This window comes from Aethalodelphis obliquidens, unplaced genomic scaffold (assembly GCF_003676395.1).
Source record: "Aethalodelphis obliquidens isolate GAN/ISIS:26980383/991018 unplaced genomic scaffold, ASM367639v1 scaffold36, whole genome shotgun sequence".
NCBI classification, from domain to species: Eukaryota; Metazoa; Chordata; class Mammalia; order Artiodactyla; family Delphinidae; genus Aethalodelphis; species Aethalodelphis obliquidens.
The window spans coordinates 11,564,439-11,576,288 of NW_020837980.1; the positions used below are offsets into that span (position 1 = coordinate 11,564,439).

At 37.7% G+C, this 11,850-nt stretch overlaps 1 protein-coding gene across 1 annotated transcript in view; it reads right to left on the reverse strand.

The window, feature by feature from the left end:
• The window catches only part of SLCO1C1 (solute carrier organic anion transporter family member 1C1), a 58,164-nt gene extending 56,118 nt beyond the window's left edge, over positions 1–2,046 (reverse strand). The window contains exons 1-2 of the mRNA XM_027129246.1: positions 1,902–2,046; positions 1,715–1,784 (exon numbers count right to left, since the gene is read on the reverse strand). Coding sequence (XP_026985047.1) covers positions 1,715–1,784; positions 1,902–1,998 — 167 coding nt within the window. The 5' untranslated portion in view covers positions 1,999–2,046. The remainder of the gene's footprint in view (positions 1–1,714; positions 1,785–1,901) is intronic.
• Positions 2,047–11,850: the final 9,804 nt, after the last annotated feature.

Genomic DNA, 11,850 nt, shown 5'->3' on the forward strand with positions numbered 1-11,850 from the left:
ATATATATATATATAAAATATATATATATAACACAAAGCTGATTCACTTTGTTATACAGCAGAACTAACACACCATTGTAAAGCAATTATACTCCAATAAAGATGTTTTTAAAAATTAAATAAAATAAATAGGTTTTGTTGAAAAAAAATCTCTCTTTGGCTGCAGTAGGAAGAGTGGATTAAGATAACCTGGAGTTCCTTAAGGACCCTCTCTGAATTGAAAAAGAAAATAAAAATATATGTATATTGCTGATTGTTCTTTAATAAATGCAACACTATTTTAAAAATAAAATACACTATCAGTTATACTAAAAATATCTTAAAAAATTCAAAGGGACATATCTAGAATGCTAATGCTAAAGAGGGAAATAAATGTTGAAAGTAATATTAAAAACTTGGGACATCAAAACACAACGTCTTCTTATATTTACAGGTATTGTCACAAAAATCACTCTAACTCAAATCCAGAAGTGATAATCAAAACAAGACATCACCTAGCTGATGTTGTGTTAGGGCGAATAACATCCAGATTAAAATACTGACACTACATTGTTTTACTGAAAATACAGTTTCATCTTGATGGCTAATTTGCATATCCTCTCAAGTATAGTGTGTTTCAAGGAGGCTAGGCTACGTTTTTGAGCACTGAGCTATTCATCCATCTGTGAAAAGAAGGGGAAAGGCGACGCTCAGTGACATGAATGGAGAGATCATCCGGGCTTGCTGACGCTCGCTCGCGCGCGCTCTCTCTCTCTCTCTCTCCCCCCCCCCCCCCCCTCTCTCTCCCCCCCCCCCCCCCCTCCCCCTTGCCGCAGTAGAGTGAATGCAGTTATTTAGCAGGATTTGCATTTGTCGAATCCTTACTTGTTCTCCCACCACTTGAACAGATTTCCATAAAGTTTTCCTCCAACACCCTGGGTTGGAGTACTTACTCTGGAGGCCAGAGAAAAATCAGCCAGTTTCTCTTCATTTCAGTTCCAAAAAATGGAATTCTCTGTTCACAGGGGTTTGGAAGGCAGTCCTCCAGTCTTTAAAGAGTACAGGTGCACTAGGAAGGTTGTAGTTGGATCGTGCAAATAGCATGACCTCCATACCCTGATCCCATAACAGACTCCATCCAGCAGTCAGCCTCCACAGACCCCAAAGAGAAAGTCAGAAAGGTAGCCACTCCCATCGCTGCCTTGTCTTGGTCATCTCGCATGAGGAAAACCTCTGCACTAGCTTGTCTTGTGGACATCAGAATCTCTCCCTTCAGGAGGGAAAATAACCTCATGGTACTTTCTAAGGAGTATGTGTTGTTAGGAAGCTGATTGCCTCACTGCAAGTAATTGTGTCAGATGCAGATTTAATAAGTACTGTTTATGTGCCAGATGATTTATATACTTTGTGCTAATCCTTAAAACAACTCAACAAGGTTGGCATTATAATTCTCATTTTATAGAAAATCATATGACTCAGAGCAGTGAAGTGACTTGTCCAAAACAACCCATCAAACAAGCATCAGAATCACAATTTGAACCCAGGTCTGAGTTTATCTGACTTTAACCAGTATCCTCTCCCATTTCCACCATCCTTACAAGGGCCCCTACAAGTTTCATGAGAAGTGTTATGGATAAGACACGTGCAGTGCAGAACATAAGGGTTCTTTGACTTCTTTCCTGTGAGACTCTGATGTGATCATCTCAAAATACGAAAGCAGAGAACCAGATCTTACCTGGAGGTGGAGATCAGACAGCCAGTTCCTCTCAGTGTGCCCAGCAAGAGGCTGGACCACACTCCACAGACTGAAAGAGGAAGCAGGTGGATCCTACCGCAGCTTTGAGCAGTTTTATCAGGTGGGGAGAGCCTGGTTGGACACAGAGCAGATCAGGGGAAAGAAAAGATGTAGGGCATGGTCTCACCCTTGGCCAATCTCTTCTCTTTTCTCTTTCCTCCTGGCCTCTTTTCTCTGGCAGTCTGCAGGGAACAGGCCACGCTGGCAAAGCCACTGACGTGCATCTCAGCTCCCGGGGCACAGAAAGAGCTGATGCCTTTGAGCCATTTCTTTGCAATTTGCTGCAAGTTTAAGGCCGCACGTGATAAGGCTTTCTTTATGGGAGAGAGTGAAAAAAGAAAAGACCACTTGTGATCTTACTTGCTGATTCCCAGAAAACACAACTCTGCAGGGGGCAGAGGGTAAGGGAACAGAAGCAGGAGGAGGGACGGAAGTTTGTAACAAAGATCTCTCCTTCTCCTTCCAAGAAGTTTTTAAGCCAGCCTCTCCTTGAGGACATCACTGGAATTCTTTAAAAAAAAAAAAAAAAAAAAAAAAGCTCATGGACTAAAATCTCTGTATGGTTTCTTTTCCCATTGGGATTCTTTCTAGAATCTGCCGGGACCACAGATCTGGTGAGGACCAAGGCTCTGCAGAGTTCTTTCCAGAGAGGATTAATTCTCAAAGAGACATGATCAGTTGCTTACACCCACAATTTCTGTGAATCTTAAAAGTAGAAAAAGAAAGAAAAACATTGAAATTTTGGCATTCAGTTGTTCATTCTACATAAATTCTAAGAAAAGAGAACTCCTTGCACTAAGACATTCTACAATTCTAATAAATTCTTTTTTCGAGACTACCATTTTAGAGGATTTTGAGCAGTACTAGCTTGCATGTGGTTTATACTGATAAATGAATTTGCTTCCAGACTCATCCAAGGTCCACCATTTTCTTACATGGCTGTGACTATGGCCTGGTCACTTTACAGTCTCAAGTTCTTCGTTGGTGAGCAAAATTTTATTAAAAAAAAAAATTCACCAGGTGGTTTAAGAATTATATTATGTACTCAAACATACATTTCAAATAACAAAGTACTAAATGACAAAGTTATCATCATTACACATATAATTTCAGATCACATAATGGTCAGGATCATTAATTAATAGTCAAATATTATTATAAGACATTTTACTATAAAAGAAAAAAGAAAGATACAAGGAAAATAAAGAAATCTTTTAATGAAGCAACTGTGTATCTGGAGTCTAAAAGACCAAATACTTTATTTTAGCCATCAGACAACCTTTGCCATCAGAAATAGTGAGCAGGGCTTCCCTGGTGGCGCAGTGGTTGAGAGTCCGCCTGATGATGCAGGGGACACGGGTTCGTGCCCCGGTCCGGGAGGATCCCCTGTACCGCGGAGCGTCTGGGCCCGTGAGCCATGGCCGCTGGGCCTGCGCGTCTGGAGCCTGTGCTCCGCAACGGGAGAGGCCACAACAGTGAGAGGCCCGCGTACCGCGAGAAAAAAAAAAAAAAAAAAAAGAAATAGTGAGCAAACATCATAACAGGTCTTAGACTTTTCAATGTGTCTGACAGGTGGCCATTGGTGCATTGAAGGGGAGACACTGTTTACCAGCCATAAAGCACAAAAGGCCTACTTTTTCTCAACACGGAATGCAGTTTTACCCCGAGAGTGCAGTTTGGTCTATTCCTAACTTGCTCAGATTCACTCTCCAACATGATTCCTTTTCTGACCTCTTCAGTCCACAGTTCGTGTTTCTATTTTGAATGCACATCATACTTATTTTATACATGATATTCAGAGTTTCTCATAAACAGCCTTGCACTGGATTATATCCTACTTTCATACTATAGACCAGGGTTCAGCAAACTTCCTGTAAAAGGTCAAATAATAAATAGCTTAGGTTTTGCAGGCCCATCTATGTCACAGTCACTCAACTCTGCCACTGTGGTGTGAAATCAACCATAAATGAGTTAACCATGAATGAATGAATTTTCTAGGGTTGTGTCACAAAGTACCACAAACTGGCTGGCTTAAAACAACAGAACTTTATTATCTCAGTTCTGGAGGGGAGAAGTCCAAAAATCAAAGTGTGGGCAGAGCCGTGCTCCCTCTGAAGCCTGCAGAGAATCCTTCCTTGGCTCTTCTACCTTCTGGCGTTCGCTGCCAATTGTTGGCATTCCTTGGCTTATAGGTTCATCACTTCAGTCTCTGCCTCCATTGCCACATGGTCATCTTCTCCTTGTGTGCCTCTGTCTTCTCCTGTTCTTAAAAGGAAGCCAGTCATATTGAATTAGGGTCTACTGTAAGGACCTCATCTTAACTTGATTACATCTGCAAAGTCTTTGGTTCCAAATAAGGGCACATCCATTGATACAGGGACCTAGGATTTCAGTATATGCTTTTGGGGGGATACAATTCAACCCATAGCACTCATTCTCATTTGCTTCCTTATCTGAGGTGAGGATCACACAATCATTTTATTTATTTATTTATTTTTATTGAAGCATAGTTATTTGGTTATATGTATAGTTATTTGGTTATATATATAACTAAATAACTATAACTATATATGTGTGTGTGTATATATATATACACAGACACATATTTTTTGGATTCTTTCCATTATAGTTTATTAAAATATATTGAATATAGTTCCCTTTGCTGTACAGTAAATCCTTATTGTTTATCTATTTTATATATGGTAGTGTGTATCTATTAATCCCATATTCCCAGTTTATCCCTCCCCCCTTCCCCCTTTGGTAACCATAAGTTTGTTTCCTATGCCTGTGTGTCTGTTTCGTTTTGTAAATAAGTTTACTTGTACTATTTTTTAGATTCCACATATAAGTGATATCATATAATATTTGTCTTTCTCTGTCTGACTTACTTCACTTAGTATAATCTCTAGGCCCACCCATGTTGCTGCAAATGACATTATTTTGTTCTTTTTTATGGCTGAGTAGTATTCCATTGTATATATGTACTCACATCTTTATCCATTCATCTGTCGATGGACATTTAGGTTGTTTCCATGTCTTGGCTATTGTAAATAGTGCTGCTATGAACATAGGGGTGCATGTATCTTTTCTAATTATAGTTTTGTCTGGATATATGCCCAGGAGTGGGATCACTGGGTCATATGGTAACTCTATTTTTAGTTTTTTAAGGAACCCCCATACTGTTCTCCACAGTGGCTTTACGAATTTACATTCCCACCAGGAATGTAGGAGGGTTCCTTTTTCTCCACACCCTCTCCAGCATTTATTTGTAGACTTTTTGGAGGTGACCATTCTGACCGGTGTGAGGTGATAGCTCATTGTAGCCTTGATTGCATTTCTCTAATAATTAGTGATGTTGAGCATTCTTTCATGTGTCTGTTGGCCATCTGTATGTATTTTTTGGAGACTGTTTACATCTTCTACCCATTCTTTAATTGGGTTGTTTGGTTTTTTTAATATTGAGCTGAATGAGCTCTTTGTACATTTTGGAAATTAATCTCTCGTTGGTCTCATTGTTTGCAAATATTTTCTCCCATTCTATGGGTTGCCTTTTCATTTTGTTTATGGTTTCCTTTTCTGTGCAAAAGATTTTAAGTTTAATTAGGTACCATTTGGTTTTTTTGACATTACTCTAGGAGATGGATCCAAAAAGATATTGCTGTGATTTATGTCAAAGAGTGTTCTGCCTGTTTTCCTCTAGGAGTTTTATAGTATCTGGTCTAACACTTAGGTCTTTATTCTATTTTGAGTTTATTTTTGGGTATCGTCTTAGAGAATGTTCTAACTTTATTCTTTTATATGTAGCTGTCCAGTTTTCCAGCACCACCTGTTGAAGAGACTATCTTTTCTCCATTGTATATTCTTGTCTCCTTTGTCATAGATTAGTTGACCATAGGTGCATGGGTTTACTTCTGGATTTCCTATCCTGTTCCATTGATCTATATGTCTGTTTTTGTGCCAGTACCATACTGTTCTGATGACTGTAGCTTTGTAGTATAGTCTGAAGTCAGGGTGCCTGATTCTGCCAGCTCCATTTTTCTTTTTCTCAAGATTGCTTTGGCTATTCAGGGTCTTTTGTGTTTCCATACAAATTTAAAACTTTTTGTTCTAGTTTTGTAAAAAATACCATTGGTAATTTGGTAGGGATTGCATTGAATCTGTAGATTCAAAGCACAGGCTTTTAGGCTCTACACTACACTCTCCAGACCTGCCTTTTTCCTTCACAAAGCTACATTGGCCTATCTATGAGAGAGTGTCAATGTCTAGCAACTGGGGTTCTCACTTATTTTAAAGATCTATTTAAAAAGTGCATTGATATTGAGCTTATCTTTCCCTTCTTAAAGTCCCATATCCTTGCAAAATCTTTTCTCACTACTTCATTACACACAAACCTTTCCCTTCTTAAGCACTTTCTGTAATTACCACATACTGCCATTTAAAAGAGAGAAGACATTTTTTGTTGGGGTACAGTTGACTTACAGTGTTGTATTGGTTTCAGGTGTACAGCAGAGTGAGTCAGTTATTTGTATACACATATATATTCTTTTTCAAATTCCTTTCCACTATAGGTTATTATAAGATATTGAACTCCCTGTGTTATACAGTAAATCCTGTTGTTTATCTATTTTATATTAATATGTAGTAGTGTGTATCTGTTAATCCCAAACTCTGAATTTATCCCTCCCTGCTCGCTTCCCCTTTGGAAACCCTAAGAGAGAAGAGATTTAAAATTCATCAAGTGCTTACCTAGGTATCAGGTACTGTATGGGCATATAAACAATCATTATATTAATTGTAACAACAAAAAAGTTTCTGCTGTACAGCAAAGTGATTCAGTTATATATGTGTGTATATATATATATATATATTTTCTTTTTCACATTCTTTTCCATTATGGTTTATCACAGGATATTGAATATAGTTTTCTGTGCTATATACACAGGATCTTTATAGGATCTTGTTGTTTATCCATTCTATGCATAATAGATTACATCTGCAAATCCCAAACTCCCAATCCATCCCTCTCCCACGGCCCCCCTCCCTTTGGCAACCACAGGTCTGTTCTCTATGTCTGTGAGTCTGTTTCATAGATAAGTACATTTGTGTCATATTTTAGATTCCACATATAAGTGTTATTGTATTTGTCTTTCTCTTTCTGACTTACTTCACTTAATGTGATAATCTCTGGGTCCATCCATTCTGCTGCAAATGGCATTGTTTTGTTCTTTTATATGGCTGAGTAGTATTCCACTGTATATATGTACCACATTTTTATCCATTCATGTCGATGGACATTTAGGTTGTTTCCATCTCTTGGCTATTGTAAATAGTGTTGCTATGAACATAAGGGTGCATGTATCTTTTCAAATTATAATTTTGTCTGGATATATGCCCAGGAGTGGGATTACTGTATCATATGCTAACTCTATTTTTAGTTTTTTGAGACATGCATATTGTTTTCCATAGTGGCTGCCCCAATTTACACTCCCACCAACAGCGTAGGAAGGTTCCCTTTTCTCCAAACCCTCTCAAGCGTTTGTTTTTCATCTTCAATTTTTTTCATCAGTGAATTACAGTTTACAGAGTACAGGTCTTTTGCCTCCTGAGGTGGGCTTATTCCTAATTATTTTATTCTTTTTATTTTGATGGTAAATGGGATTTTTTCCTTAATTTCTCTTTCTGATCTTTTGTTGTTAGTGTATAGGAATGCAAGAGATTTCTGTGTGTTAATTTTGTATCCTGCAAATTTACCAAATTCATTGATTAGTTCTAGTAGTTTTCTTGTGGTGACTTTAGGATTTTCTATGTAGAGTATTATGTCATCTGCAAATGGTGACTGTTTTACTTGTTCTTTTCCAATGTCTATTCCTTTTATTTCTTCTTCTACAATTGCTATGGCTAGGACTTGCAAAACTGTGTTGAATAAAAGTGGTCAGAGTGGACATCCTTGTCTTGTTCCTGATCTTAGAAGAAATGCTTTCAGCTTTACACTCTTGAGTTGATGTTGGCTGTGTTTTTGTCATTTATGGCCTTTTGAGGTATGTTCCCTCTATGCCAACTTTCTGAAGAGTTTTTATCACAAATGGATGTTAAATTTTTGAAACGCTTTGTCTGCATCCATTGAGATGATCATATGGTTTTTATTCTTCAGTTTGTTAATGTGGTGTATCACATTGATTGATCTCCAGATATTGAAGAATCCTTGCATATTATCATGGCATATGATCCCACTTGATGATGGCATATGATCTGTTTAATGTATTGTTAGATTTGGTTTGCTAGTATTTTGTTGAGGAATTTTGCATCTATGTTCATCAGTGATATTGGCCTGTAGTTTTCTTTTTTTGTGGTATTTTTGTATGGTTTTGGTATCAGGGTGATGGTGGCCTCATAGAATGAGTTCAGAAGTTTTCCTTCCTTTGCAGTTTTTTGGAGTAGTTTCAGAATAATAGGTGTTACTCTTCTATACATGTTTGGTAGAATTTACCTATAAAGCCTCTGATCCTAGGGTAGGAGTTTATTAATTTATTTATTTTGCTGTGTTGGGTCCTCGTTTCTGTGCGAGGGCTTTCTCTAGTTGTGGCAAGTGGGGGCCACTGTTCATCGCGCTGCGTGGGCCTCTCACTATCGTGGCCTCTCGTTGCGGAGCACAGGCTCTAGATGCGCAGGCTCAGTAGTTGTGGCTCACGGGCCTAGTTGCTCCATGGCATGTGGGATCTTCCCAGACCAGGGCTTGAACCTGTGTCCCCTGCATTAGCAGGCTGACTCTCAACCACTGCACCACCGGGGAAGCCCTAGGTTGTCCATTTTATTGGTGTATATTTGCTTGTAGTAGTCTCTTATGATCCTTCATATTTCTTTAGTGTTGGTTTTAAATTCTCATTTTTCATTTCTGAATTTAGTGTTTTGGGCCCTCTCCCTTCTTTTCTTGATGAATCTGGCTAAAGGTTTATCAATTACATTTATCTTTTCAAAGAACCAGCTTTTAGTTTCATTGATCTTTTCTATTATTTTATTAGTCTCTATTTCATTTATTTCTACTCTCATCTTTATGATTTCTTTCCTTCTACTGATTTTGGGTTTGGTTTGTTCTTCTTTCTCTCTAGTTGCTTTAGGTGTAAGATTAGGTTGCTTTTTGGATTTTTCGTTTCCTGTGGCAATCTTGTATTGCTATAAACTTCCCTCTTAGAACTGCTTTTGCTGCATCCCATAGGTTTTGGATCATTGTGTTTTCATTTTCATTTGTCTCTAGGTATTTTTTTAATTTCCTGTTTGGTTTCTTCAGTGATCCTTTGTTTAGTAGCATATATTGTTTAGCCTCCACGTGTTTGTTTGGGTTTTTTGCAGTTTTTTTTCTTGTAGTTGATTTCTAGCCTCATAGCATTGTGGGAGGAAAAGATGCTTGATATAATTTCAGTTTTCTTAAATTTGCCAGGGCTTACTTTGCGGCCCAGCATGTAATCTATCCTAGAGAATATTCCACATGCACATGAAAAGAATATGTATTCTGCTGCTTTCAGATTGAATGCTCTATAAATATCAATTAAGTACATCTGGTCTAATGGTCATTTAAGGCTTGTATTTCCTTATTGATTTTTTGTCTGAATGATCTGTCCACTGATAAAAGTGAGGTGTTAAAGTCCCCCAATAATATTGTGTTACTGTCAATTTCTCCTTTTATGTCTATTAACATTTGCCTTATGTATTGAAGTGCTCCTATATTGGGTACATATACGTTTACAATTGTTATATCTTCTTCTTGGATTGAGCTCTTGATCATTATATAGTGTCCTTCTTTGTCTCTTGTCACAGTCTTTATTTTAAAGTCTATATTGTGTGTCCTATGAGTATTGCTACTCCAGCTTTCTTCTGATTTCCATTTGCATGGAATAACTTTTTCCATCCCCTCACTTTCAGTCTGTACATGTCCCTAGATATGAAGTGAGTCCTTGTAGACAGCATATATATGGGTCTTGTTTTTGTATCCATTCAGCCAGTCTGTCTTTTTTTCTCCCTTGGGGGGGAGTGATTTTATTTTATTTAAGAAAAAAATTTTAAATTGAAGTATAGTTGATTTACAGTGTTGTGTTAATTTTTGCTGTACAGCAAAGTGATTCAGTTACATATATATATTCTTTTTTATATTCTTTTCCATTATGTTTTATCACAAGATATTGACTATAGTTCTCTATACAGTAGGAACTTTTTTGTTTATCCATTCAATCTATGTCTTTTGGGTGGAGCATTTAATCTGTTTAAGGTAATTATCGATATGTATGTTTTTATTCCCATTTTTTAAATTGTTTCAGATTTGTTTCTGTAGGTCTTTTTTTTTCCTTTCCTCTTTTGTTCTCATTTCTTGTGATTTGTTGACTATGTTTAATGTTGTGTTTGTATGCCTTTTTCCTTTTTGTGTGTATATCTGTTTTAGATTTTGGTTTGCTGTTACCATGAGGTTTTTATATAGCAGTCCATATATATATGTATATGTATATGTATACACACACATTATTGTTTGAAGTTGCTGATCTTTTAATTTCAAATGCATTTTAAATACCCTGCATTAGTACTCTCCTCTTCTCACAGTAACTGATTTTGATATCATATTTTACATCTAGTTGTTTTGCATATCCCTTAACTGCTTATTGAGTATACAGATGATTTCATTACTTTTGTCTTTTAATCTTCCTATTAGTTTTGTGTGGATGATTTCCTACCTCTACTGTATGTTTGTCTTTACTGGTGAGCTTTCCTCTTTTGTAATATTCTTGTTTCTAGTTGTGACCTTTTCTCTTCCTCCTAGAGAAGTTCCTTTAACATTTTTTGTAAAGCTGGTTTGGTGGTTGAAATCTTTAAGCTTTTGCTTATCTGTAAGGCTTTTGATTTCTCCATCAAATCTGAATGCATGCCTTGCTGGGCAGAACATTCTTGGTTGTAGGTTTTTCCTTTTCATCACTTTAAATATATTGTGCCACTCCCTCCTGGCCTGCAGAGTTTCTGCTGAAAAATCAGTAGATAGCCTTATGGGAGTTCCCATGTATGTTATTTGTTGCTTTTCCCTTGTTGCTTTTAATATTTTCTCTTTACCTTTACTTTTTGTCAACTTGATTACTATGTGTCTTGACATGTTCCTCTTTGGGTTAATCCTGTATGGGACTCTGCACTTCCTTGATATGGGTGACTCTTTCCTTTCCCATGTTAGGGAGATTTGGGGCTATTATCTCTTCAAATATTTTCTCAGGCCCTTTTCTCTTTCTTCTCCTTCTGGGACCCCTATTATGCAAATGTTAGTGTGTTTGATGTTGTCCCAGAGGTCTCTCAAACTGTCCACATTTCTTTTCATTCTGTTTTCTGTTCTGCAGTACTGATTTCCACCAATCCGTCTTCCAGCTCACTGATACATTGTTTTGCCTCATTTATTCTGCTGTTTATTCCTTCTAGTGTATTTTTCATTTCAGTTATTGTATTGTTCAACTCTGGTTGTTCTTTATATTTTCTAAATCTTTGTTAAAGATTTCTTGTAATTTCTCGCTCTGTGCATCCATTGTTTTCCAGAGTTCTTGAATCCTCTTTGTGTTCATTACTCCGAACTCTTTCTTGGGAATACTGCCTATCTCCACTTCATTTAGTTGTTCTTTTGGGGGTTTTATCTTGTTCCTTTTCTGGAACTTATCCCTCTGCCATTTCATTTTGTCTAAATTTCTATTTGTATTTTTATGTATGTGGTAGGTTAGTCATTTTCTCGACCTTGGAGAAGTGGTCCTCTGTAGGGGATGTCCTATATACCCCAGAATTATACTCCCCTCTCATCACTCAAGGGCCAGGGACCAGCTGGTCCCAGGGTAGGTTCTGACCTGTGTTCGCAGACTCAGTTCTGCAGGCTGCTTAATCATAGTGTTCTTGCTTCTGTTTCTGCCGCCCTAGTGGGTGAGGCTGTTCTAGAGCCTTGTGCAAGCTTCCTGGTGGGAGGGGCCTGTGTTTTCCCACTACTGTGTGGAACTGGGTCTTGACCCTCTGGTGGGCAGGGCTGGGTCAAGAGGCATGTCTAGAGGCAGCCATGGGTTCAAGAAGTCTTT